Source organism: Callospermophilus lateralis, chromosome 11, assembly GCF_048772815.1.
Source record: "Callospermophilus lateralis isolate mCalLat2 chromosome 11, mCalLat2.hap1, whole genome shotgun sequence".
NCBI classification, from domain to species: domain Eukaryota; kingdom Metazoa; phylum Chordata; class Mammalia; order Rodentia; family Sciuridae; genus Callospermophilus; species Callospermophilus lateralis.
In genome coordinates this window covers 84,783,440-84,811,292 of record NC_135315.1, presented here as the reverse complement: position 1 = coordinate 84,811,292, position 27,853 = coordinate 84,783,440, and the positions used below count along the sequence as shown (strand labels likewise).

Sequence of the window (27,853 nt, the reverse complement as noted above, 5' to 3'; positions counted from 1 at the left end):
CTGAACTCTACCTGTGGGCTCTGTTGGCTGAGTCTTGAGTCATCCATCCTTCTCAGTCCTTTGATCTTGAACTACTCCCATGTAAAAGTTCCCAACCATCCTAAAGAGGGTCAGGATGCAACTCTGCACCTCTCTAGGGAACTGGGTCATGACATTCCAGCCCATGCCAGGCAGGTGAGAGGCTTTCTCATCTGCAGTTGCCCAGAGTCATCTATCTCATGGCCAGCAAGCACCTCAGAGCCTTCCTTCCTCCACATGGAGAAGAAACCAAAGGAGGGGACAGGAGGCTTTTCAAGATGCCGCTCCAAGCTCATCAACTCCTGTGAGTACCTTGGAGTGGGTCTGCAGGCCTAGGTAGGTGTTCTGCCCAGGAAGAGACTGGGCCTCATGGTTGTTGGCAGGCTGGGGTGAAGTCTGCAGGAGAGAGAACTGCCAGGTCAGCAGTAGCTGGGCAGCTTCCATCTTTCCCTGGGCCTCCGTTCACCTTCCCTTTCTTCCTCTCTTATGCATCCTCCCATGCCACTGTAGCCCAGCTACTTTACCAGGAATACAGCGATTTCTTTCTGAACAAGGAGATTCAGAGCCAGCAGCGGCTGGACAGCCTGGCAGAGGCCCCTGGGCCCAGCTCCCCGCGGCAGCCTCGGAAGACGCTGGTGTCCTCAGAGTCCTACCTGCAGCGCCTCTCCATGGCTTCCAGTGTCTCCCTCTGGCAGGAAATCCCTGTGGTGTGCAACAGTGCTGTGCTGTTCTCCATGACCCACGAAGACCAGAAACTGCAAGAGGTACCAAGCAGGGCAGGGTGTGGGAGGAGAAGGGGTTACAGGAAAGCTGGCAAGGTTGCCTTGCTGACCTTACTGTCTCCTACTCACAGCACCACCTCTAAGAGCAGGCTGTACCCACCCCATGCTCATCCCACACCCCACACATACACACACACACACACACACACACACACACACACACACACACAGTGACCCTGAATCCTCACCGTTCTGGAGAATGAATTGTTTTCTGAGTATGAGCACTGTCCTCCTCCCTGCTTCCTCATGCCACTGTGCATCTGTGCCCACTGGTTACTGGTTTTGGGCTTGTGTAGAGTAACAATGCCTGTAAATTTGTTGGATGAACTTCATCCCATGCTTCAGGGTAGACTGAAATTTCCCTCTTCCTGCAAGATTTCAGGCTACACTGAAGTTTCCTCTTCAATCAAGATATATATATAATTTATATAATATAATATATATATATATATATTAATATAATATATATATATATAATATATATTATATATATATATATATATTTTGGTCCCTAAAAGAGGGCCCCGGGGAGTTGATCTAAGAGGCTTTCGAGCATCTCTTTTCGAGCATCTCTTCTGGGTCTTCATTCCCAAGAGCAATACTAGAGGCTGTTAGTCGGGTTTTAAGCTATCACTATTAGCACGTTTTCCATCAAAAGCTTCTCTTAACTCGCAGATCTATCTGAAATATGACATGCAGCCTTTCTTCCTAGGAAGGCAGTAGAGCAGGGTACAATAGAATATTTTAAGAAATTAGCTTTTGGAGTAAATGACCTGCATGGGAAACTCCCTTTAAGATCTACCGTTCAACTTGGCCAAGTTACTCCATCCTTCTAAGCTGATGTTTCCCCGTTTGTAAACTAGAGATACAAAGAGTTACTGGAGAAGTGAAAAGATGAGAGCCTGTTACTCAAGAAATGTTGACTATGTTAGTGCCACGTGAGGTGCACCTGGTTCCCCACTTACCAGCTGTGCAACTTTAGGCAGGTTATATAACTTCACTAAATCTCAATCTCCTCATCCACACATTGAAGTTAAAATGCCTACCTTTCAAGGTTGCTGGGTGGTTTAGTTTATTCATTTAGTTTTTGTGGGATGAGGAATTGAACCCAGGGCTTCTCAACCACTGAGCTACATCCTCTGCCTTTTTTATTGTATTTTGAGGCAGGGTCTAAGTTGCTGAGACTGGCCTCAAACTTGTAATCCTCCTGCCTCAGCTTCCCAAGTAACTGAGGTTACAGACATCACCACTGCTACGTGGTTTAAATGAAATAACACGTATTTAGTTTAGCATCGTGGCTGGTGCATAGTTTGCTAAATGTTAGTGCCAAGCTTTCCCCTTTCATCATCAGGGAGGAGTAACAGTTTGGCCATAAGAATGTAATGGTAAACAATGCTTTTACTACCACAGAGACAGATGTTTTTAGGTTTTTCAGAGCTCAGACTTGAAGGCCCTGTTCTCACCACCATTTTTAAAATACATTGAGAATGTTTAGAAAATCACGAATGTACCCATATTTCTTATTCAAACAATGGGATATGACACAAACTTTAGCTCTGTCTCCCCAACTCCAGGAAACTAGGGAGTCTCCAGGGCTCCTGGTCCAGTTCTGGCCTCATGTTTGTGAGAAGAGAGGCCTCTGCATCTCAACCTCTTATACACCCACTTGCATGTCATAAAATAGCCCCCTGGGGACTACAGTGTGCTGTCACAGGCTCCGTTTCTTTTGACTGTCTTTGTGAGGGGAGAGCCACTCTATCTGCATAAAAAGACAAGAAAACTGAGGTTTAGAAAGATTCAATGAACCACCCAACGTCGCAGGGTCAGTGAACACTGGCCCCAGGACCAGACAAACCTGCAACATCAGCTCGAGTGCTGCTGTAGGGGAGGTTGTTGGGCCATGTCATTGGCCATCCAAGGTGTGTCTGTCTTCTTTCGCTTTTCTATCCGGGGTCTATCTTGAAGCCACATGCCTGGGTGGAAAGCATGAGAAGCCCACACTTGTCATGGCCCTGAGTCATTGCACCTCCTGCTGGAACCTCCAAACATGCTCTCAAGGGCTGTGTTTTATGTTATAACACAACTGCACCATCTTGTTCTCAAATATCCTGTTTCTATTTCTCCTTCCACCCCAACCTGATCCATCAGCTTCATTCCCTAAACCTGTTCCTCTCTCAAAGACAACTCTATCATCCACCTAGTGACTCCACTGTTCACCTCGTTCCCTGACTTAAACACTGAGGTGTTAACTGTGGCCCTTCCTTCCTATTCAGACCCAATTTTTAGCAAGTAACCAAGTCCTTCCAGGTCTGCCCCCTAAATACTTATGAAGTTGGCCTGCGTACCCTCATCCCCTTCTTTCTTGAGGCTTTCATCTCTCATCTGGTATTATTACAACATTTCCTACCCTGGCTCTCTTTACCCTTTACCCTTTACTCTCTGTACTCTCTTCTCTACATTGTTCCAGAAATGTCTTTATCAGAAAGCACATCTCATCAAGTTATTCCCCTACATAAAACCTTGTTTTTGTCATTTTTCTCTTATCTTCAGTCCAAACTGTTTTACATTGTTTATTTAACTCTCTAGACCTTGTTCCTATCTCTCTTTGCCTCTTCTGCCTCATCTCTTGATACTTTTGTATAATTGGTTCCCAAAATGCTCAATTTATTTAGGAACATTTTTTTGAAAAAAAATGTTACTGTGTATATTTAAGGTGTACACCCTGATGTTATGATATATATATATATATATATATATATATATATATATATATATATATAGAGAGAGAGAGAGAGAGAGAGAGAGAGAGAGATTACTGCAGTGAAGCAAATTAGCATGGTCACCATTTCTCATAGATATCCATTTGTGTGCATGTTGAGTTTCTTGATCAGCATATTTTTGCCTTTGGATGCTTGCACATGTTTTTCAAGCTCTGGTTTAAATCTTACATATTGAAACAACTCTTATCTCTCCCCCAGATCAAGTTAGATTCTGTTGTGACCATGAGCTATGAAAGGGTCTATCTTATTTAGATCCCTAATCCTAGAATATTCCTTAGTGTCTGGTATATGCCAGAGAGCTAGCAAAGTTTTTCATTTGTCTTCTTCCTTTTCAACATCTTAGGCCAAATTTGAGCTGATTGTGTCAGAGGCCTCATACCTGCGCAGTCTGCACATAGCTGTGAATCATTTCCAACTCTCAAGCAAACTCAGGGCCACCCTTTCCAACCAGGAGTACCAGTGGCTCTTCTCTCGGTTATGGGATGTTTGAGACATCAGCACCACGTGAGACTATCCTCTCCCAAGTACCACTCCCTCAGCCTCAGTATTGTTAGCCACTGAACCTTCAGTCAGTGTTTTCCCTTTAGAAACCTTCCCTTGGCCATGTCTCAGGATGAAATTGGGCCTCAGCTCCCTTTATGATTCCAGATGGCTGTAGAGATAGGACGAGCAAAGAAGCAAAGACAGTTGAGGTTAGACAGGCCATCACTGGATAAGTAAGTTAATGAGAAAAATGTCCTGGGTGAAGGTTGTGGACATAACTGCGGGCATGTGCTACATTAGAGATAAGATGAGGAAATCATCTGAAGATGGGAAAACCAGAATGAGATAGAAGAAAAGGAAGAAATAGAATATGAGAATCAAGAGTTAAATCAGGAGCAAACTAGCAAAAATAGAGAATCCTAGTGTGTGGAAAGAAGCACAGAGCTAAGGAGAGTCAATAGAAGTTCCTAATAGGAAGAAGTCAGAAGTCAGGGCATAACAGGGGTCAGCGGGCTGCTGAGTTGAGGCCCTAAAATTTCACGAAACTTGTTTAAATACTGTACAGGTTCCTTTCAGACCTGGAAGAGAACTTCGAGAACAATATCTTCTCTTTCCAAGTGTGTGATATAGTCCTGAACCATGCTCCAGACTTCCGCCAGGTCTACCTGCCTTACATCACCAACCAGACCTATCAAGAACGCACCTTCCAAAGTCTGCTGTGAGACTGATCCCCATTCAGTTCTTGGTGGGCCCTGCAGTGACCTTGTGCCAATCCCTCACCCAGAGTGCTGTCCCAAGGGTTCATGTCCCTGTGCCTGCGGTGTGGTGTCAAGCCCCAGCATGCCCTCCATATCAGATCTTCTCAGCAATCACATCTGGGCCCCTCTGCAGCAGATCTCACCATTGTCTCCCAACCCCAGATATTCCACTGAGCTTCCATTCCCCATGCCTTCACGGAGCCCCCCATCATTCCCCATGTCCCTCCTCACCAGAGGTTCACTATCATGCAGGAATAGCAACAGCAGTTTCCGAGAGGTCTTGGAGAAGCTGGAAAGTGACCCAATCTGCCAACACCTTTCCCTCAAATCCTTTCTGATTCTGTCCTTCCAGCGCATTACCCGTCTCAAGCTGCTGCTCCAGGTATGGCAGGTACATGGGTCATCACCCGTATCTCAAAGGGCTGATCCTGAGAAGCTTCAGGACAGAGGACCGTCATTCTTTGGCCTTTCACCTCCTGTGGAGGATGTGAGCAGTCTCCCCACTGCACACACCCTTCTTTCTCAGAAATATTTGTTATTGAAATTGTATCCTTAGGCTTCTCCATTAATAACCCCCAGTTATCTCTTTCTATTTGTTTATTTCTTCCTACCACCTGGCTCCTGCCTGCTGTTTATCCTATAGAACATTCTGAAGAGGACACAACCTGGCTCCTCAGAAGAAGCAGAGTCCACAAAGGCCCACCATGCCCTGGAGGAGGTCAGCAGCTACCCACTCCCATCCTGATTGTCCTTCACAGACAAGTCATCCCTTCCTCAGGCCCACAGCTCCAGGCAGCATGGGAGGTGGGATCCTGTTAAGGTGGAGCTCAGCTTCCCGGCATCCACCACACCTCCAAGCATGTCTACCCACAGCCTCCTCTTCCGTACCCAGCACCACATACCAAGGGACTGCGCTCCCACTCCCATAGCCCCTCACCCAGGAGCATTCTGTCAGCTTGTGCAGAATACACCAGAGTCCTAAGGCTTGACCTCCATGTTCCCTTTAGTCAATGCCAGCCCAGGAGAAAAGAAGAGGCTGTCATATCCTTTTCCAGATTGCTTTCAGGGAACTCTGAGATCAAAGACTCTAATACAGTACTTGTCCCCTTTCCTCCCCTTGCCAAACCCTCAGCTGATCCGAGACTGCAATAATAATGTCCAGAGGATGCGTCGGACAGAGGAACTGATCTACCTGAGCCAGAAGATTGAATTTGAGTGCAAAGTGAGTTAGTGCCCAGCCCCCTACTCTGCCCATCACTCTCTATGGCATGTCCCACAGGTCACCTTCTAAACAGAGTCCTCTTGTATCCCTCTTTCCAGCCTCAAACCATCCTGCCTTGCTTTCTGTTCTGTTTCTGAGATACACAAATATCCTCTTCAATCTCCAAAACTATTGTCACTGTCACATGAAGGTGCATAACTGTGTGCATATTATATTCTTTTGGTGTTAAAAAGGGAGGACAAATACATACACACCCACTCACACATTTGCTTGTGACTCATAGGGAATCTCTGGAAGGATAATTTAAAGAAGGAACAGCAGTTACAAGGAAGAGGAGGAGTGGACAGGATAGTTAGAGGGTTCAGAGGGAAACAGAATCTAAGCAGGTAGGTTATGAGTAAGAGAGAAAACAAGGAAGAGATGGTTGGTGAGGAGGGAAGGACTGTCTGTGACACTGCCTTCTCTCTCTTCTGCCCATAGATATTCCCACTCATCTCACAGTCTTGCTGGCTGGTGAAGAGTGGGGAACTGACAGCCCTAGAGTTCAGCGTCTCCCCAGGGATGCGAAGGAAACTGAATACACATCCAATCCATCTGCACCTCTTCAATGACTGCCTATTACTGTCCTGGCCTCGAGAGTCAGTGTTTGGAATGGGAGGCTGGGAGAGAAAGGGAATGGAGAAGTTAAGAGGGAAGGCCATAAAGGAACAGAGAAGGGTTGTCTTCTTAGAGGATCTTCTCAGTGGTTCAACCCATGGAGTCCAGGTCATAGCATGGAGAAGAGAAAAATGAGCCCAGAGCAAAAAAAAAAGACCCCACCAAATTATGTTATGAGGAGTTATAAATGCCTCCATAATGGAGTTACAAATGCCTCAAATGATCTTAACCACCTTCTGAAATCATTTTTTTGTTTGTTTGTTTTGGTTTTGGTTTTTTGGTGTGTGTGTGTAGGGGTGTGTGCACACTTTGGGCTGGAATCCACCTGCTAGCCCAGAGATATTTAACTAATTTCAGATCTTAATACTCTATCCCTTGGAACCTTGGAAAGTTTATATTCATTCTGTTTCTTCAACTTCTTAAAGTAACCCATTATTCATTGCAAGGGATAGATGTTTTGCCAAATTGGTGAGGACACAGGAGCTACCATCTTGAAAGCAAGTTAGGACCATTTTGTGGTTTTTATAGGAATTTTCAGGCTGCAGATGCTAAGGACATAGAATTTGAATCCAAGAATGTGAAGGTGGATAGAATATAGAAAGCCTAGAGTCCACTGAAAAGACTTCTATTTTGAAGGGGTAACCGATTCCTGGTATTTGACCATGCTCCCTTCTCCTCTATCCGGGAGGAGAAGTGTGAAATGAAGCTACACAGACCACACAAAAACCTCTTCCGCCTCTTCCTGCGGCACAACACACAGGGCACCCAGGCCGAGTTCTTCTTCCGCACAGAGACTCAGTGAGATGGGGCTGGGCAGGGGCACTGGTGTGGGTAGCCTGGGAAGGAAGTGGGACCAGGCAAAAAAAAATGTCCAGGAAACCACCTAATCACTACTTAGCCCACTCTGGACTAGGGGCTATAATGGAGAGCTCTAAATTCCCAGAGCTAATAGGCAACTTGCAGGAGATCACAGGCAGGAGGAAGTCTGAAGTTGCCATTAAGACTCAGCATCTATTTTATATCCTTTACTCAAAAAACTAAAGAAAGGGGATGGACTGGTATGGAGTAAGCAAAGAATTTTCATCCTGGTGTCTGTGAGTTAGCGCTCATGTGTGCAAACCAGAGACCCTTCAGTGCCATGGCTGCTGGGCACATATATGAATAAGACAAGCACTGGGTGCCTTTTGCTCCCCCACCCCAACCTGCCTACTCCATATTCTGTTAAGCAGAAAGTCATAGTGCTGAGAAATTTGATTGGCTTATCTTTTCAATGATCATAACAACTAATATATTCATTTGTGCATACATCTTTGGAGATCCACAATTTTACCTATAAAATCTGGTTTACAGCCAGGTGTAGCGTCAGATACCTATAATCCTTATAACAGGGAGACTGAGGCAAGAGGATCACAAGTTGGAGACCAGCTGTAGCAACTTAGCAAGACCCTGTGTTGCTAAGTTGTCAAATTTTAAAAAAGAATTAAAAGTAAAATAAATGTGGTACATAATGCCTACAACAATGAATTCCTAAAAGACTATAGTATTATCAGTATTATAAAAGATATGAAAAGAGTCTTTCTTTGAAATTTTCAACGTATCTAATCATTTGAGATTTCCTACATTCAAGAAGATTTTCAGTTTCTTCCCTTGGAAGACTGCTCAGGGTAGTACTGATAACACTTACCTTCACTTATGAAACAGAAAGGCAGATAGCAGGTTGTGTATGGTAAATATCACATAAACTAAATAATCAGATGCAGTTATGTTCTCTTTGTTTAGTACTTTGGGTAGAATTTTCCAGTAAAAGTGTCAGCTCTCAATTACCTAGGCATATGTGGAAGCCGAGGTTAAGATAATGCAAAACCTCCAGATGATTATAAAATTAGGATTACTTTGTACAAGAATGACAACAACAACAAAATACTAAGGTATTTCTCCCCAGTTGAATTATTATCACAGAATAACTTTTTATTTTTGAAATATTTGATTAATATGGGCAAGGGAGTATCAAGAATCATGCAAAGTGATAGAGGGAATCTAAACTGGGACAAACATTTTACTTGGCACAATTTCCAAAATGGAAAGTCTGTATGTGTATAATTGACAGGTAACTTTATACCCCGACTTGGAAGGTATAAGAAATCTGGAGGGGGAAAGAAAGAGGGAAAGTGTGAAAGACACGTTAACCTACAGTTCAGGATGATACCAGGTTCCACCATGTAGGGTCCTTGTGACTTTGTGGTGAAATCACTGAACTAGAAAGTCCTTCCCACAGCTATTTGCTTCCCAATTGTTGGCTATGATACACACCCCAAGGCTGCAGTTGTAACCGAAAATACCACCCTATTTTGTTTTCTCATAAGTGAAAAATCTTCGCTGGATCTCCGCCCTGGCCATGCCAAGAGAGGAGTTGGATCTGTTGGAGTGTTATGGTGACTGAGGATCATCAGGGTTAGAGGTCTCCCCTGGACACAAGAGGTCAGGGTGCTGGGCGGTAACTCTGTGAGACTTCTGTTGTTGCTTTTCCTCAGACTTCCAGAGTGAAGCTTAAACACTGGAGCTTCAACACTGAGATACATCTGATTAAAATTGCTCTTCACCATGGCAATGCCCTCCCCCCATACACACTGCCTTAGGCTATAGTTTATTCATTCTAAGATATTTGTCCCCTTAAGTCCATTCTGCTGATTTTTCCTGGGTTTTACTAATTTGAAGGTGTTGGGGAAAATATGGGATCACAGGAGGATAGCAACACAGATGTGTCCTGACCATGCCCCTCCTGTATGGGATGGCCTGAGGCCACTTAACTGGAGGGTCCCCAGTAGCTGCAGGCTCACATTCTGAATTCGTGTGCATTTGTGCCAAGATGGACTTCTTTTGGCTCTTATATCAGCCCTCAGTTGTCCACCAGCAAGGATTTCCTAGTTTATGTCCAGAGAAAAAAAAGAACTCAAAGGAATACTGGGTTTTTAGTATCTGAAAAGAATAAATGAATATAAGGAAGCTTTGAAAAGGAGTTAGGAGAACTAAAATCTGTTAACTTCTTATATATTCCATTAGTTGGCTTCCCTGGTGGAAAAGGGAGGCAGGGTCATTTTTCTTTCTTCACTATGATCTTAAGAATGGTAGACGGGGAGGAGTTTTAGAAAAAGAAATACAAATAATATGCAGTCTTGTGCTTGTTTTCTGGGAGAACCAGTGCAGGGTAGTAAAACAAGAAGAGCAATACCCGCATATGATGGAACACTTAGAGGTCTGCCACACTCTGAACTTTGTTATCTTCAGCCTCAGCTCTATGGAAATTTTGCCTGATTCATAAAAATAAACAGATATCCAGCAACTCCTCAAGAATCATCTTGATCAATAATTATCTTGGTCACTCTATGAGGATACTGAAGCCAAAGGGGATTGAGTCCCTTGTCTAGGGCATAGTTGGGATTCCACTGATAGAGTCTCCCAGTCTCACTTCAGACATTGAAGGAAATAAAGAATGAGTCACAGGCTCAGATTTTACCATCTCAGTGGAGAAGTAAAGCACATAAATGGAACATTTAGAAGAGGGAGACATGGCTCTTACCAAAAGTCAGTTTTAAGAAGTTCACAATCCATTGAAGACTAAGGGACTGGGGAGGGGTTCAGAAGGAAAGTGGGTTTTCAATAGGATCTCTAGTATTTGTAGTAAACAAACAGTGGTCGCAAATTTCTCAGTCATCTTCTCCAGAGACATAGAATTTTTGATCCATTTCAGTTTTGGTATTTTTATTTCTGTATCAACTACTTGGTTGCTGGTAGGAGATGAATGTTTTTCCAAACTCCCCCTTTGTTTATGAGCCTACACTTACCTCTAACTTAAGTCCTGCCCACTTCTCCCTGCCATTTCTCGCTCGTGTTCTGGGCTCCTGCCTCTTCTGATCTCTCTTCACTCTTCTCTTCCAAAGACTCCCCACAAGTCCAGTGTCTTTGCACCTACAAGACCCGAGAGAATGACGAGTTGGCACTAGAGAAGGCCGACGTGGTGATGGTGACTCAGCAGAGCAGCGATGGTAAGAGGGAGACTCCAGGAGGAGCAGGCCAGGTGTCCGAGGCAAGACGTGGGGGTGGTTATGTTCCTGGGGCTGCTGTAACAGAGCAAAGTTATTCTTTCACAGTTTGGTAGGCAAGAAGTCCAAAATCAAAGTGTTGGCAGTGCCATGTCCCTTCCAAAACCTCTAGGGAGGATCCTTCCTAGCCTTGTCCAGTCTGATAGTCACACATGTTCCTTAGCTGTAGCAGCACATTTCCAGTCTCTGCCCACATCTCCCTGGGGCCCTCTTCCCTCTGTGTGTGCCCAGGTTTCCCTCTTTCCGTAAGGACACCAGTTGTATTGGCTTAATGGCCACCTTATTCCAATATGAGCTCAGCTTAACTGTACTAATTATATCTGCAACAACCTCATTCCCAAATAAGGTCTTGTTTTGAGGTCCCAGGGATTAGGACATCAACCCATACTGGGAAAGGGGACACAATGCAACTCCTAACAATGGGGAAGACTCAGGAATGGGCAGCTGCAGATTTCACCAGACCCAGGGCAGCCATATTTAGTACATTGGGAGGCTGGCCCCCTCCAGGTAATTCTTTATGCTTGCCCTGTGCCCACAGGCTGGCTGGAAGGTGTGAGGCTCTCGGACGGGGAGCAAGGCTGGTTCCCTCTGCAACAAGTGGAGTTCATTTCCAACCCAGAGGTTCGTGCGCGGAACCTGAAGGAGGCCCATCGAGTCAAGACTGCCAAACTACAACTGGTGGAACATCGTGCCTAGCTATTCCCTGAGAGGAATCTCATGAGCTTAAGAATAAGCTGTTCATGGAGACGGCTGCCCTCTGAAACTGCTGCAGAGGCTTTCTGTGGACCAAGAACTAAATCCAAGGACAAAAACCCATTAACCCAGCCACTCATCCCAGGCCTCCTTTTCTGTGCTTTGTGCTTGGTGGGGGGATGTTGAGGGACTTCACACTGGACTCTGGGTTCCTTTTTTCATAGGAAAAGGGCCTGAAAAGCCTTATTCAGGGACCTTTACTTCTGCTACCATAGGGTCCTAAAGCATCCTTGGCTTCCAGAGTGCAGATTTAGACCTGGCCCAAGTTCCAGTCATGGCCACAAGTTCAACACTCTGACCTCAGGTCACTGGAGGACAATGTTTAAGAGGGATTGACACATCAGATGGGAAGTCAAGCTGGTGACCTCTAAGGTATCTTTCAGCCTCAGAGTCTCCGCAGTTGGTGTGAATGTTGTGCATGCGTCGCTGAGATCTGTGTCTCTGGGTGGCAATGTGAGGGGGTACTCTTGCCATAATAAACTTGGCACTTCTCTGAGTGTTTTCTTCTCAGACTCCTCAGACTGAACAAGTTTCAAAACATGGATTCCCATAAGAGTTCCAGCCTATCTTTTAGGTGTCATGAAAGAAGGCCAACATGGGGTGTAGGGTGTGGCAGCTGCTTTGTGACCCCTGAGAGTTTGGGCAGTTGTTCTTCTTTTCATGGTATCAGAAGTAGGAGAAGGAAGGAGAAGTACTCGATGTGTAATGAAAGCCCCATTCAAACCCTGTTTATTATACCTATAAGGTCTAGATATTGGCTAGTTTGGGTGGATGTGACAAATCCTATTCAGACCATTCATGATTTTCTTATTGTGGCTCACATCATTGTAAAGATATCTTCACAGAAGTTTTGACTTCTTTATGAAGGCAGCATGGCACAACAGAAAGAGTCCTAGAATCCAAGTCAGGAGGCCTAAAGTGAGGTTAACACAGGCTATGATTCAATCTCTCCATGTCTCCATTCCCTTATATGTAGAATGCAAGATCAGACCAAGCAAGCTCCAAAGTCTTATTCAACTCTAACCATATATTTTCCTCTGTCTCCTTTAAGATTACCTTTCTCAGTTGAAGGGTATCACTGAATTGTTTTTGTCACAGAGAACTGTTGTATGATGTAATAATAACCTAGCATCTTCCATGGCATCTTTTAAGCTAGATCATTATGGTCTTTCCTTGAAGGTTGCATTGCAACTTTGTAGAAAGGTAAGAATAAACATTATAAAGTTTGTTCTATCTCCAGTTCATCATGATAATGACCACACAGTACCACTTTTGATAACACTATCTTTTCAATCCATCCTAAAATATGTTAGCTTGCTTATTTTTTTTAAATTATTATCACTATAGCATGTGAAAATGAAGAATAACATTTTGTCTGAAGCAGGATGGTTGCTAAAAAGTTTTAAATAGATGGAGAATTTCAGTTGTGGAGTTTTTCCACTATTTTCATAAAATCAGATTATAAATTAAGTAATATTTATTATTAATATATGACAAGATTTGCATATATATGTAAATATATAAACGAGGAGCTCATTGTTATTAATAGCAATAATAATTTTAAGAATCCAAACTATTTGTTAAAGCCAGTATTTGAATAATGGCCATATGATTCAATGCAACCTTATAATTTTGTAGACAAAGTCCCCAATATTTGCTCAGAGAAGTAAAATAACCACCTTCTAAATGAAACATATGCAAATAATCTTTTGAATTGCATGACTGCTTCTTTGCTTGAAGTTGTTAAGGCTTTCGGATCCCTTTGAACCTACGTTCTTTAAGACTTTTAACTATGTTTTCAATATTTAACATGTATTCATTTAATTGGGTTATTATCTAACCTGGGAAGCCAAAAGATATTGGATTCTACCTATGTTTAGATTGTTGGTTAAAAAACAAAAGAGAAGAACTTAGATATAGATCTCTCGGCAGTTGAATTACTAAAATTTCTCTAATTTGAGTACAGGGAAATTAAGTGTAGGTATAGTGAAATCCTTCTTCAGATTTCCAGAATTGAACTTAACTTCTTCTTTAATCTCATCTGGCATCTTTGGCTTAGAAACATAGCCAAAATTGTTAGGAAAGAGTGTAGCAACAAGCATTAGCCCGTATTTTTTGGATAAAATTGCATTTGAAGCACATATGAATGTACAGTGTTTTGTTGCTTTTTAAAGTAAAACAATGCATGAAGAAGTATCTTTAGGAGACATCAACAGCAGTCCTCAGTGTAGACCCTCTTCTGACTCAAACACAAGTGGAGCTTAAGGTCATAAGATGGTAAATTATTTGTGAACTTGACTCTACTGAATTTGCAGGTCATTTTTGTCTACTCTCTTAACTTAGAAAGCTATCCTTAAGTTTTCACTACCAATATTCACTTCAAATTAGCTATTATTTTAAAATTTTAATTGTGCATTGCTTATTATCTTGGTCATTTATAATGATCTTGATAAGACCAGCCTATGGAGACTTTCATTTTCCCCAGGGGTAGAGATCAAACCGGGGGCCTTGTACATGGGAGGCAAACTCACTGAATCATAACCCTATGCACACATATTTATCCCCCTGAAATAAACTTGATTTCCTTTTGGATTCCTTATTGATCCAGTCATGTAGTTTGTGCTTTTCAAGCATTTAGGGGTATTGCCCTTATGATAAATTCTTTATGAGATCAAATTAGAAGTCCGGTATTTTGTATCATGGCCCTTATAGACATGGCCCTTGTAGATGTGGTCCTTGACCCACTCACCTTCCCAAGACACTTTACCAACACTTGTGCATGTTGGTACTCGGTTTTTGAGATCTCTGCATAAATAATTTTTGTGGCGGTGATTTGGTTTTACCACTAACACCAACTGTTGACCCTGGAGCTGCATGATTATAGTGACTCCAAACCTGTAGTTTAATGTAATCTTCTCACTCTGAAATTAGGTGTGTGAAAGGGCAAAGGTTACAGGTAAATGAGCTACAGAGAGAGAGAGATGCCAAGCAGGTCATGACTCAAATATACTTCTTGTTCAGATTTAGAACATTCTCTAGGCTTAATAGTCTTTGGCCCATTTTTTTTCCATCCCGCCCATTTTAAACGACAGTTACAGAGTGGAAATTTCCCTAGCCTCTTCCCTGCAAGAGCATCCAGTCAGCCTACAATTCCCAGGGACTGTTGTGAAAACCAAGGCTAGGCTACAGGCACAGAAAATGCAGGGAGTGAAGGTGAGTGAATGGTGCTGTGGATTCTTTCAGGGTGGCCTATGAGCAGGGAGATGGTGGAGGAAAGGAGCTAGGTTTTTGTGTGCTATAAACTGTATTTCCGAGCTGGAGAGGGTGAGGGACTGCTGATCCCTGTGCTTGGTGAGTGAGTCATGGGCCTGAGGGCAGAACTTGCAATAGGGAGGGGCCAAATGTGGCCCACACAGTTCTTCAGGAGCACCAATGGGCAGATAAATATTTTCCTGGCACTTTACCTGAGCATTTCAGAGAAGCAACTATCTTTCAACAATGCAGAAGAAAACACAAAAGTAAAGCCGGATCTAGTCAGTTTGTACCCTAAGATGGAAGTTCTCAATTAGACCCAGGGACTCCTGAACACCAGGAAGAAACTTCAGGCTGGGAGAGGGTAGCTGAGAACAACATACTGTCAAGTATTGTGGTCAAGTGTAAAGACCAGCAAGAGAGACCTCAGACATCATGGAAGCAGACAGTCTCTGAGAGAAAAGCCAAACAATGAGGACAGAGCACCCGTGGACCCTGCAGTGGGACTCATCCGGCCAATTCTGCCATCTTTTCTTATGGAGATCAACTTGTGGGAATGAGAAAAGCCCATGCTGTTGGAATCCAAAGAATCATGAAGCCCCTTTTCTTAACCCTTATTTATGTCTAACGTGCCTAATGCAGATTGGGGAGGGACAGTGATTTGCCTGATATCACACAGCCAATTAATTATAAACTACAGATGGAAACCACTCAGTGTTCACCCCTGGGATTTAAGCAAGTTGTTCACTGAGTTTGTGATCATCCTAAAAGGTTGAAGGTGACTTGCCATCAGAGGCAAAGATTGAACAAACAGAATATTAATAGGCAGGAAATTTTGTGAGAGAGCAGGAGAAGCTTGTGGTCAGGTGTGGATCTGTTAATAAGCAGGTGTTGGTGATAGGATGGCGCGTGGTCAGGCAACAGACTGGAAACAAGGGTCAAGGTGTGGTTTGCAAAACAATCATCATCCTTGCACAAGCAGGGCCTTAACCAGAGACTCCTGTGAGAGGGGGAGAGAGTGTGGCTGTTTAGATTTGGAAGAGAAAAGTACAAAAAAGAATCTTTGGAGAAGTTGGAATCAATGAAGAATGTCTGGTCTTTCTCCCTGAAATGGGATAATACTGGTCTTAGCAAAGGAAAATAAAAGATGAAGGCATTTTTAAGCTAAGAATTTAAAGAAAATGAATGTATAGACTATTTTTAGAAAGCATTTGACAGTTGTCCCTTTCTGAACAGGGATTGATTGATTGATTGTTGAGTGTGTTTTCAGTGCTGGGGACTGAACCTAGGGCCTCACACGTGCTAAGCATGGGCTCTGCCACTGAGCTACATTCCCAGTCCTGGCAGTTGTCCTTTTAATGTCAGCCTAGGAACATATTTTTTTTAAACTCACTTGATATAAAAGTGAGCACTTGATTTTGCCAATTCTTATAATTGATAGTTATAGAAAATAACAGAAGAATCAAATCGAATTGAATTCTGTGCTCTGTACAGGGTAAAGTAACAACCAGTGGGTAAAATTGAAGGTTGGAGACATTCAGTGCCTATTGTGGTTGATAGCTCAGAAGAAGAGGCCTGTGGAAATAGGAGGCTGGTGTCCCTAGTGGGCCACAGGAATATGGACTGGGCAAGATTGCAGCAGTTGGAGGTGCACTCAGGTTGGAAGGCAATGGAAGAGGAGGACAGGGGCAGACCTGAGCAGTGATGGAGGGGAAACGCCAGGAAGGACTGACCGCCCAGTCCCTGTGGTTGGAAATCCCATCCTCAGATCATAAAACTGGGAGGAAGGATGTGCAGAGGCAGCCTGACCAGGTGGCAAGAAGCAGAAATAGAATGTGAAGGCTTGGAATGAAGAAAATCATGTGCGGAGGCCACAGTGTCCAGGCAGAGGCCACCCCCACCTCTGGACTCCTGCATCCTGCCTGGCTTCCTCCAGGTGCCGGGCTCTGGAACCCAGGCTTCCTTCCACATTCCCTCCTCCACCCCAGCCAACCTTCCCGCTCTCCTATTGGCATCAGAGCATCCTCTACACCATCTGTGTCCCTCCTGTTTCCCTCTGGAGGCCACGTTGTCAACACCTCTCTCCAGGACGCTGCAAGATCTCCCTGCTGCTCCCAGACTTGGGATTATAAGGAAGAGTGATCATAATGACGTTGAACTTGACTTTACACCGGTAACCCCTCCTAACTGCCAGGAGTGAGGATGGCTACAGCTGGCCCCAGCCACGCCAGCGACCTCCCTAAGCCTTTTCTCAGGCAGTCCTTCACATTGGCTTCCTATCTGCTCCCTTTACTCTCCAAGTCCCTTTCCAGCTGTGCAGTGTACGCCCTTCCTGTTCCCTTTTACCTCTATCCTTTCCTCCCTCTTCGACATCACAATAATATCCCCATTTATTTTATTTTATTGGTACAAGGGATTGAACTCAGAGGTACTTAACCACTGAGCCACATCCCCAGTCTTTTGTTTGTTTAGACACAGAGTCTCACTGAGTTGCTTAGAGCCTCACTAAGTTGCTGAGGCTGGCTTTGAACTCACAATCCTCCTATCTCAGCCTCCCCAGGTGCTGGGATTACAGGCATGCGCTACCACACCTGGCCCTTCTTTTTAAATCAAATGAAACAGTACTGTTTATATTATTTAGGCACCAATCTGGGGCCATGAACCTTCTTGATTATCTCCCTCTATGACTATCTCCCTCTAAAAATTATCAACAGACATTGCTTATTGAAGTTATCATCTCATGGTATGGTTTATTTATTTGTACTGGGGTTGAACCCAGGTCTTTTGTTTGTTTAGACACTTTACCATTGAGCTACATTCCCAGGCCTTTTCATTTTTTAAATTTTGAGAGGCTGTCACTAAGCTGCTTAGGGCTCTGCTATGTTGCTGAGGCTGGCCTTGAACTGGTTGCAATCCTCCTGCTTCAGCTTCCCAAATTACTGGGATTACAGGTGTGTGCCACTACACCTGACCAGGATGGGTTTAAACTCTATTCCAAACTTATGCCTTTTCCAACTTTGAGCAAATATTTAAATCTCTCTGAATCTCAGATATTTGCCTATAAAATGCATAAAACATAATGAGGTTGTTTTGAAAGAAAATTACCCAGCAAAGCACTAGATATTCAATAAAAGCTAAATAAATGTTTATCATCATTATTAATATTTTGTCTAAGGACCAATTTCTGCGTCCTTAGAAGAAGCCCTTTCAGCCTGTTAAACATAAAAGCTCAGAAAATTATCTAACATTCATAGCTTTTTACCTGTTAAGGATCTTTCCGGTTTTTTTAATGGGATGCTAGCATTGCAAAGCAAGACTCCCCCATGTGCATTTGGAGAATAAAATAAATTCAAAGATTCTGTCTAGTTTTGGTGAAGGCAGTTTTTAGGAAATCATGTAAGCCTCAGTTTCTTCCTTTGTAGATTGGATGGTTCTGTCTGCCCACTTACTTGTCCAACTTCCCCTCCAAGGCTTACAGCTCCAGTTGGGCTTCTGAATGTTTCCCCACCTAATGCCTCTTCCAGCTCTTTACACTTCTACCCACAAACTACCCCCTACCAGTCTCAATGCCACATTTTCTTCTGCTTCATTCTCCCTTCCTCCATGTTAAAGCAGTCCTGTGTTCACCTGAACAATAGAGCCCGAGCACCATGGCCTGGTCTTTAGGGCCTCTCCCAGGCTCCCTCCCCAGTCTCCCCTGACCAATGTTCGCCCTGTACTGACCCCTGTATTGTAACTGGTGTCCAATGAGACTGGCAGTTCCCAGAAAACTGGGAAGATATTTTATCTTTGTGTTTGCCCAGTACCAACAGTGTCTGGAAATGTCCCCTGAGTGATGGGAAAATATGTCTGCCTTGTATTTCTCAGAGCTTTGTTATGAAATTCAAATGAGAAGATCTTTATAAAAGAACAGTATGAACTAAACTACAAATATAACAACCCTAAATCTCCTGAAGCCCTGGACTCAAATAATACCTCTTCTGGGTGAATGAAGGAGATGCTTCATTTCCAGAAAATTAGATAGATTTACTCTTAAATAATCAACACCATTTAAGACTTGGAACTCACTCAACAAAAGCCCAATTAAAGCCTGTTTCCATTCTGTGTTCCATTTAGGTAAGTGGTGTTTAAATGGACATTTAAAAATAAATTCTAATGGGTTGTCTCATAAAATTTTGTGACTATAATGTAAAATATTCAGCCAATAGGAACAGAAAATAGAAACCAAACCTGCTTTAGAAGAAAACACTTTTTTTAAATAAAGACAAGCATGAAGCTTGATTGAAGAATTCTGATGCTGGGAGTGAGGCTGGGGGGACCATGTGGGTTCTAAGTGCCAGCACTGAACCCAGGTCTGCTCAGAAGCCTCACCTGCGAGAAAGCTGGGTAGGCAGCATCCCAATCCAGGGTGATTTTGAAGCTGTCATGGGTGCAGATGTCCCTAGCAAAATGTGACAACTGCAATAGCCAGATTCAGCAAGTAAAAATATAAAATGCCCACATACTGCAGAAAAATGCTGAGGCTAACAAATTATTTACTCTTTACCCAAAATTCCAGTTTAACTGAACATACTTTGTTTTATCTGGAAAACCAAGCTACATCCAAAATAACTTTAATAACTTTAAACTGGTGTCTGTTGACAGGATGGGGCTCTGGGGCATTTTCTGGAAAGAATTCCCACTGGCTTTCTCACTGTAAACATTTTAGTTCAAAAATCAAGTGGTGGTAGATTGCCATCTAGTGGAACGATGAAGGTTGGTAAGGAAAAAATTTGGAGTAAATGGATTTTTTTTTCTTATTCTGAGATTTGCAAAGAAAGATTCTACTGTGACCAACAGCAGAGTCCCATGGTTGTACTGTCAGAAGATGAAGACGGCAAGTATAAGGTGGGGGAGGCAGGAGCAGATGGGTTTGCCCAGAGGTTCCAGTGGAGTCACACAGGAGCAGGACTCTCAAGCTGCAGAAATTGCTGGACCTTGTGAGAGAAGGTTCAGCCACGAGGACTCTGCCCTCGTGAATGGATTAATGTCATCTACATGGAAGTGGGCTGGTTATAAGGCGAGTTCAGTCCTCTCTTGCTCTTTGGCATATGCCATGTGATGCCTCTGTCACCCAGTAACATGTCAAGGAAGCCCTCACCGGATATAGCACCTGGACCTTGCTCCCCAAACCACAAGCAAATATATTTTGCACTCCCCAGTTTCCAGAACCATGATCAAATACATTTGTGTTCATTATAAGCTACTCAGTCTATTGGTACTCTGTTGTAACAACATAAAATGTACTCAAACAGACAATAATGGTAATATAAAACCAAATTGGGGACAGGAAAGAACAAGGGAAAGATAAATCTACTCCCTGAGGCAGACATAATAATATCCATATAACACAGAGAAAGCAAAAGCACTTAGTTCTTGGTTCAGCCTCTATGTCAAAGAAAGGAAACAGTATGGAAATTAAGAGTTGGGCATAAAAACGTAAGGTAGACTTAGGACCCAAACCAGAGTCTCACAAGTGCTTAAATAATTCTATACTTTGTTCAGTGAGAACAGGAAAGGTGATCTGAGCCTTCATAGAGGCAAATATCTTGATTTTCAAAAAGATGGTTTTTAGAAACTAAAGGAAAAGAAGTTTAATGTGAAATTCCTACAGGCTTCTGTAATAGAAGGTTTATCAGCATTTTGATAATATGGTTTATGGTTAATAAACACCAGGCGCAGTGGTGCACATCTGTATTCCCACCGACTTGGGAGGCTGAGGCAAGAGGATTGCAGATTTGTGAGCAGCCTCAGCAACTTAGCAAGACCCCTCAGCACTTTAGCGAGACCCTGTCTCTGCATAAAATTTAAATATTACAAAGGGCTGCCTATCCAGCTCTTTGTAATATTTAAATTTTAAATATTACAGTGCAAAGTGTACATTGCAAAGTTCCCCTGGGTTTAATCCCCAGTACCAAAATAACAAATAATTACAAACAACAATTGGTGTTCCAAAAATACAAGCCACACCAAACTCATCTTATTTGTTATGTAGTTAGGTTTCCAAGAATGTTAAATTATCTGATTGCTGTATAGACAATGTGATTTGACTTTATTCAGTCAAAAATGCAGCTCCCCCCCACCTCCACCCACATACAAAAAGTCTGTGGGAAGGTGCAAACAATGGTTTTGGATGATAACAGAGTTGAGGAGCATTTGTGCGACCCCCTGGCAGGTTCTGCAACTGCATCTTCTCCTATCTCTCACTCCTCTTCCTAACTGGCCTTTCAACCCTGCCTCCCTAACCCTCAGTTGCTCACCTCCTGGTTTTCCTTGGTCACATGCACCTGTCTGTCCCATTAGCTACCCCTGCTCCCTTTAGTTTCACTTCCTATTTCAGGTGACATCTCCCCATCCTCCCACTTTGTCTTGCTCCCCTCATGAGCTTGCTGTAAGGGCTCTCACTCTCCAGGTCTGTGTCCCTTTTCTCTTCTGCTAGGCCTTATTTCAGAAAGATGAATCCCTTTGGCTCTTTCCTTCTTCTGTGCCCTGGTCTGTGCCCCGTTACTTCTCATGGCAGTCTCTACTCTCCATTCGTCTTTCTGGCTCTTTTCCAATCCCTCTCCCGGGTGCCACCCGCCCATCCCTTCTCTTTTCAAATTGGTTGATGACGCTCCTTTTCAGTCTTCCCTTTAGCCCTTAATGTGCTGAAGCAGCACCTCAAGCTTGGAGCCAATAGGTTCTAATTAATATTTCCACCTTCATTGCCTGATTTGGCTGACCACTAGCAGATGGAAGGAAGCCATTCAAGTTCAGTGTGGATACAAAGCCCATTCTACGCAAAGGAGCAGGAGGACTCACAATCAGAGAACACAAGGTAGACTAGTTTACTGCTTACAGTGGCCCTCAGGCTCAGTGTCCAGCAGTGAAAGGAAACAACGTACTGACACAGCATTCAGAAGTAACCTGGGCTCCCCTTTCTTCGGGAATATCATAGAGGTGTGGGGGGAGGGCAGGTCCAACTCTCTTCCTTCTCTAATGCCCGGCAAGGCAAGTGCACACTGGGGAGGTATCGGATCCCACCCAGCCCAGAATCCTTCCCAGCCCTTTCATCAGCACCCCCTGTGCAGGTACCCCAATCCTGTCCCCCCATGCCCAGGACCCTCTTTCTACTCTTTGATTCCAACTAGGGAGCACAGCCATTCTTGTCTTCTCTGACCTCCTCCAATGCTGTGGACGGCTCCAGGGAGGAGACAGGCTGCTTTTCTTGTGCCTTGCTGAGTAAGGGCCCAGTTCCTGGTGTGGCCCCTTCTGGCAGTGGGTCAAGACCTGGAGAAGGCTGCCTGATCATTGCCTGAGCACCAGGAGCTGTACATAGATCAGGAAAATAGCCATCTGCTCCTGAGGGGTGCCCCAGTGTCTGTGGGTAGAGTGGACCAGGGAAGGGCAGTTCTGGCAAACAGAGGTCACTCCAGGATACTGCACCTGGGAGGAGGGTCAAAAGACATAGGAATTATTAGACAGGACAAAGAGCATCAAATATCATTCAGTGCCTACTAGAAGGGATTCTCTTTTACCATCCACAGCACCACAGCTTAGGACCCCAGTGCAAGTCTTGGAAAAACTAGCACCAAGCTCTCCCCACAGGAACAGGAAGGCTCCTGGGCTCCGGGTTCATCGGTTTGGTAATATGGACACAGAGTGGATCTGGGTCAGGCCAAGTGCTGTCTCTTGCAGTCAGCAAGGACAGTAGGGCCACCTGGATGGGTCTTTCTTTCCCTTCCCAAGATTCTCAATAAGTGGATGCTTCTGGGACTTCTGAGGTTCAGGAGGCCCAGTGACATGCTGACATAGGCTGCCATCTACTCTCTGCCACTGCCACGTGTCTTTACTCATATTGTTTCTAATCCTCACCAGGTCCTTCAATGATCTGCACTCTTGTCCCCACATCCAAGTCCAGGACACTGAGACTTAGGAGACCTGTAACTAGCTGAGCTGGGACAGCTAAAAAGCACGCCCCATCTCAGTCTACCCTGCAGATAATAAGGTTGTCTGAGCCTCTGCCCCTTCCTCAGTCATAAAAGGGTCTTCTTTCCCAGCCCCAACTCACCCACATTTCCAGCGGGTGGCTGCAGCAGAATCTGCCCCAATGGAGGGCCTGAGTAGTAGCCCTGTGACATGCCCCCACTGGGACCACAAGGAAACACAAAGAGGGGGTCTTCTGGTGGTGGAAAGGTCAGAGAACTGGGCATGGGGAAGGGGAAGGGAAACAGGTATGAAAACTGGGGCTGGGGAGGTTGGAAAAGCTGAGTCTGTGGAGGTTGGGAGAACTGGAACGGTCCCGGCTGGCTGCTTTGTTGGTAATCCTGGGCTTCCGCGTCTTCCAAATACGAGCAGATGGGTGATGAAGAGATGCTGTGGGGGACAGAGGAATGTGTAGTGAGGTCCAGAGGTGGCCTGGTTCTTGCCGCACAGTAGGCGGTATCTTCTGACTTCCTCCCCCTACCTCTGTGGGCACCCCACACTGCTTCCCGCCCCCCTCAGTGCTCCTGCCTGTCCTCTTTCTTTCTATTTCATTGCAACAGTATCCTAGATCATTCCTACTCCAAATCCACTTTTTAAAATATATATATTTTTTAGTTGTTGATGGACCTTTATTTTAGTTATTTATTTATATGTGGTGCTGAGAATCCAACCCAGGGCCTCACACCTGCCAGGTGAGCCTGTACCACTGGGCCACAGCCCAGCTCTCACTTACCCTTTTAATTCCCATCACATGTACTATTCCTTGCTCCTCGCAGCCCTTCCCCCCTCTCAAGGTCTGACTTTTCCTCCTTTGTATCCCTCCCATAATAAATCAGGTCTCTCTCCCTCTTAGGTCCCATACCTTGTCCCCCAGGATCCAGTGGGACTGCTCTCACTACCAGGGACATCTGCCAGCAGAGACATCAGTTGGGGGGTGTGCACAGGGCCCAGGGGAAAAGGAAAGTTGGTTCTTCGAACAGGTGGGGGACTAAAGAGTGGTGGGGTCACCACCCTCTGAGTACCCTCGCTCTGTTGGATGGGTGCCAGAGTCTGGTCGGACATTATCAGCAGAGGGGGCTCTAGGAACAGAAGTCAAGGAAGGACTTAAGAAGACAGCCAGGCAGACCTGGGCCTGTGGAATGACGACCTGTGCAAAGCCCAGGGTCCCCTGAATGGGCTCCTCTGGCCCAAAACCCTGGAGAGCTTTGTCCCATTCCCATTTCTTGGGCAAGGACCCTCTGAAGGTCAAAGACCTTTCTTGGGCAAGTGAACCCTCTTAAGGTAGGAGCTCACCTGGAAAGGTATCCAGAATGGGCTCTGCAGGGAAGGGGCCAGACTTCCCGTCCATGGGCGTGGGAGGTAGGAGCTCTTCTGTAGAGCTGGAGGCAGAGAAAAGGGACAATGTAGCTCTGGTGGTCTCTGGATTTAGACAAGCACCTCAGAGCAGATAAGGATACCAAATCCATAAACTCTGCCTCCTGTCAGACACTGGCCACCTCCAGCCCCTTCTCAGCCACAAACTCTAACATTAGCAACAACCCCAGGCCTGACACCCAGCTTCCAACGCTTGCCCCTTCAAGATCCCAGGATCCCAGTTTGGCTTCCACTTCTACCTACTGGAAGGTCCAGAGGGTTCCTCACCTGCACTGGCTGCTGGCAGGAGCTTCAGGATTGTCCTCATTTTCTTTCCCATTCAACTTCTCAATTTTTCGCCACTTTGCCCGGCGATTCTGGAACCACACCTATGGGGTAAAGATACTTGGAGAACTTGAGGAATTGGGGAGGAGAAACTAGAGTCCAGGGACATCTGCCAGCAGAAACATCAGTCAATACGGTGCATGGCTACATAAGGGTGGGAGGTCCTGCACTACTTTGCTTCAGAAGCCTACCTGTCCACTTGGTTTAACAACCAAGGCCTATGCACCTCTTTCTTCTTCTGATAGTACATGGCAGCAGCACTATTAGAAGCCCATGGAGAGGCACCACATCAGAGACCCAACTTCAGCCTCCCTGCACAATGAGGCTGAGCACGTGCCCTAACCCACAGAAATTCCAATTGGTAGCTTCTCAGCAACCTCCTACCCCTGCTGGTTAACCAGCCCCCTTTACCATGATGCTCTGGGAAGTGACCCTCACCATCTGGGCTATCTCCCGGCGCTTGTCACCATCAGGGTAGTGATCTTCTTGGAACATTGGCTCTAGCTCTTCCAGCTGGTCTGCAAGAAGAAATGGGCAGGAGGAAGTCAATCACGTAACATGGCAAGAGAGAAGAGATGCCTACCAGGTGTCTCCAGCAGATAGTACCACTGTCCCTGCCCCAAGAACCTTGCAGCTAAGTTCCCCAGTGGGCCAGGCATTCTCTCTTGAGCGTCATGGCTGAGACCTGTATGGGGTTTGCTATCCTGACCCTTTGTCCTGGTCCCAAGCTTGCTTTCTGCTGAGACAACCTAGCCTTCCCCTTGGGGCCAAAGACTGCTGTGGGGTCAAGAGAGATCCAGGACAAAGTGATATACACACGGCTTACCTGAACAGTAGAGGGTTTGAGTCTTTTTCTGAACTTGGCAGTTCACTTCTGGGGACCCCTTCTTCTGGTCTGTGTTTTGGCTGTTCTGGGTCAATGTGCTGAGGAGGTTGGCCAGGTGGCAGGGGCCCCGGCCTGACCCACAAGGCACAGGGTTGTGAGTGGCACAGGATGACTTAGCAACACTGAGCAGTGATGTTGAGGCCAGATCTGTGGCATTGGCCTTTTTGTGTTTACCAGGGCCTGGGGAAGCCGATCTCTTTACTGTCTTTGCCTGTCATGCTAAGAGGGAAGAGCCTTGCCCATGAGACGGGTCTGCCTGGGTTCTGCCTGTCTTTGTGGACAGCCCTGGAGCTGAATGGCTGGCACACGCATCTGGCATTAGCACGAGTTGGTTCTCCAGTGGGCTCTGGAGGTGGCTCCTCTCCTGAGATGGCACAGGGGGGGTGGCAGCTCTTCTTTCAGGGTGTCCTGAGTATGGGGGGCTGACCCCTCCTTCGATTCCTCCTCCAATTCAGCAGTCAGGGACTGGCCTCCACCTTCCTGGCCTGTGGGAAGCAGCAGCCACTGACCTCAGACCCAGGTAGAAGTAGGAGTCTGGGCTCCAAGGACATGCTGCTTTCTGCTCCACAGTGGACCTGTTGTTGGACCCTAAGTTTTCATCTGTCTACCTATCAAATAAGGCCCTAATTCCAGACTTCCCTTCTTAATTTGATGGTTGTAAAGATTAGATAATCCAACTGCTTTGGAAAATGTAAACATATATAGCTCTTAAAAGGGCCTTAGCCCATGCTAGAGTAATCCTAATTTAGGATGCTTCTTCCCCCTTTTTTTGCCCCCAGATACCAGGAGTTCGAGGGACAGGCATCTGTTCAGGTATTTCTAAGGGACCACGGTGGGGCTGAGGGCAGACTAGGAAGAGAAATAGATTGATTAGAATTCTGCTTCACCTGAGACTGGAACCCAGACGTGACTGCCAGCAGAAGTGACAAGGCAGGTTAAGATGGGTTCCAGAGCTCAGGCAGGGAGGTCAAAGGAGGTAACAGGAAGGACAGGCAGGAACCCTCCCCTTCCCTAACACCCACTCTCGCTGCCAGCCCTCCTCAACCCCATGCACCTCCACTTCCTCCCAGTGTTCCCATATTTCCCCCCTCTGTCCAGGCCAACCCTCCCTTTACAGGTGAGGGAAAAGGAGCCCATTCAGAATTCTTTAATCTTGCCTTCCTTTCTCCTAGCTGACTGATTCATCCAGAGCTTACCATGGTCCAGGCATAAGGCTGAGTTAGCACCTTTCAAAGCTTGGTACAGTGTGCATTTAACCCCTGTGAGGAAGGCACTTCTCCCATATGAAGACATGAGGATTAGAAACTTGAGTAATTAGCCTAAGATCAAATAGCACAGGGGGGCACAAGTTCTTCCCAGGGTCACCCAACACTCCCCTTCACTTCCAGACTTAATCATAACCGGGCTTACTCATAACTTACTCAGACCTACGGTACAGGGACCTGCTGTATCATTTCCAACGAAATTGTAAAATTTTGTAAATAAATGTTAACTAGATAAGGGCCATTGTTATTTGAATGGAATTGCATGCATTGTAATGTCTTAAGAAATTATTTTCTAACAATATTCAAAGCAGGAGGGCAAATTCTGGCTCAGGTGCTTTATCAAGTTGTTTCCTGGGACACACAACAGGCCTGAAATGCAGGAGCCCATCTGAAGCTGGTGTAGAGGGTGCGCAGCCACCGGGGCTTTATTAAAGGGGCAAGGTTGGATGGAGATGTGGGCAAGGAGGTGCAAATTAGCTTAAAGGCGTTTTCGTAGTGAATGTAGTGTGGCATGGCAATAAACCTGGTACAGATACAGAGTAGGTGCTCAACAAACATGACTCTTTCTTTTCTTTCTCTCTCTCTCTCTCTCTCTCTCTCTCTCTCTCTCTCTCTCTCTCTCTCTTTCTCTTTTTGGTACCAGGGATTGAACCCACCAGCGCTTAACCAGTTACATGTCTTGTTGGAGTGATTTGCCTTGGAAGAAAAGTGACTGGCGTTAGCCCAGCCAAGCGTTTTCTCACCTGTGCAGTGGGAGATCTGAACCCCTAGTCAGGGAGGTCTGCGGTCACCTCCCTGCCCCACTACAGCGCACCAGCTACCCAAGCTCTAAGGTCGTCTAAAGTGGGCAAAGTGACCAGAGGTCTCCGAGCCTCAGAGAGCCCCCCAAGCCCGAACCCCTTGCGCGCTCACCCAGCGGTTCCCTGCAGGGATCCTCCCTGGGCTCCATGGTGTGGTCTCCCGCGCCGCGGCTGCCGGCTGGGGCTGCACAGGCGCGGCTTAATGAAGCCTCGCCGGTGGGCAGGTGTGCAGAGCCTGCACGAGCCGGGCCTGCAGCTCGAGCGCGCATCCCCTCACCCCCACCCCCAGGGCGAGGCCGACTCCCGGAGGCTCCGCGCCCGGACAGCTGCAGGGACTGGGAGCTGGGAGCGCTGCGCCCCGTGCTCCCATCCCCTGCAGGCCCAGGGGGCTTCAG

At 45.5% G+C, this 27,853-nt stretch overlaps 2 protein-coding genes across 2 annotated transcripts; one reads left to right on the top strand and one right to left on the bottom strand.

Annotated features, from left to right (window-relative positions):
* Window positions 1–255: 255 nt before the first annotated feature.
* LOC143410640 (rho guanine nucleotide exchange factor 5-like) lies at window positions 256–7,502 on the top strand. The gene is made up of 9 exons (XM_076871455.1): window positions 256–322; window positions 529–782; window positions 3,924–4,054; window positions 4,629–4,781; window positions 5,074–5,203; window positions 5,465–5,539; window positions 5,954–6,043; window positions 6,524–6,681; window positions 7,337–7,502. Exons 1-9 carry the CDS (start codon window positions 256–258, stop codon window positions 7,500–7,502), a joined length of 1,224 nt encoding a protein of 407 aa, XP_076727570.1.
* Window positions 7,503–21,970: 14,468 nt separating this feature from the next.
* LOC143386025 (homeobox protein NOBOX-like) lies at window positions 21,971–27,607 on the bottom strand. The gene is given in 10 exon segments (XM_076841401.2): window positions 21,971–22,269; window positions 22,895–23,199; window positions 23,672–23,888; window positions 24,103–24,188; window positions 24,451–24,551; window positions 24,919–25,025; window positions 25,334–25,641; window positions 25,643–25,776; window positions 25,778–25,878; window positions 27,571–27,607. Coding segments are annotated over 10 exon segments (1,695 nt in total).
* Between the last annotated feature and the right edge of the window lie 246 nt (window positions 27,608–27,853).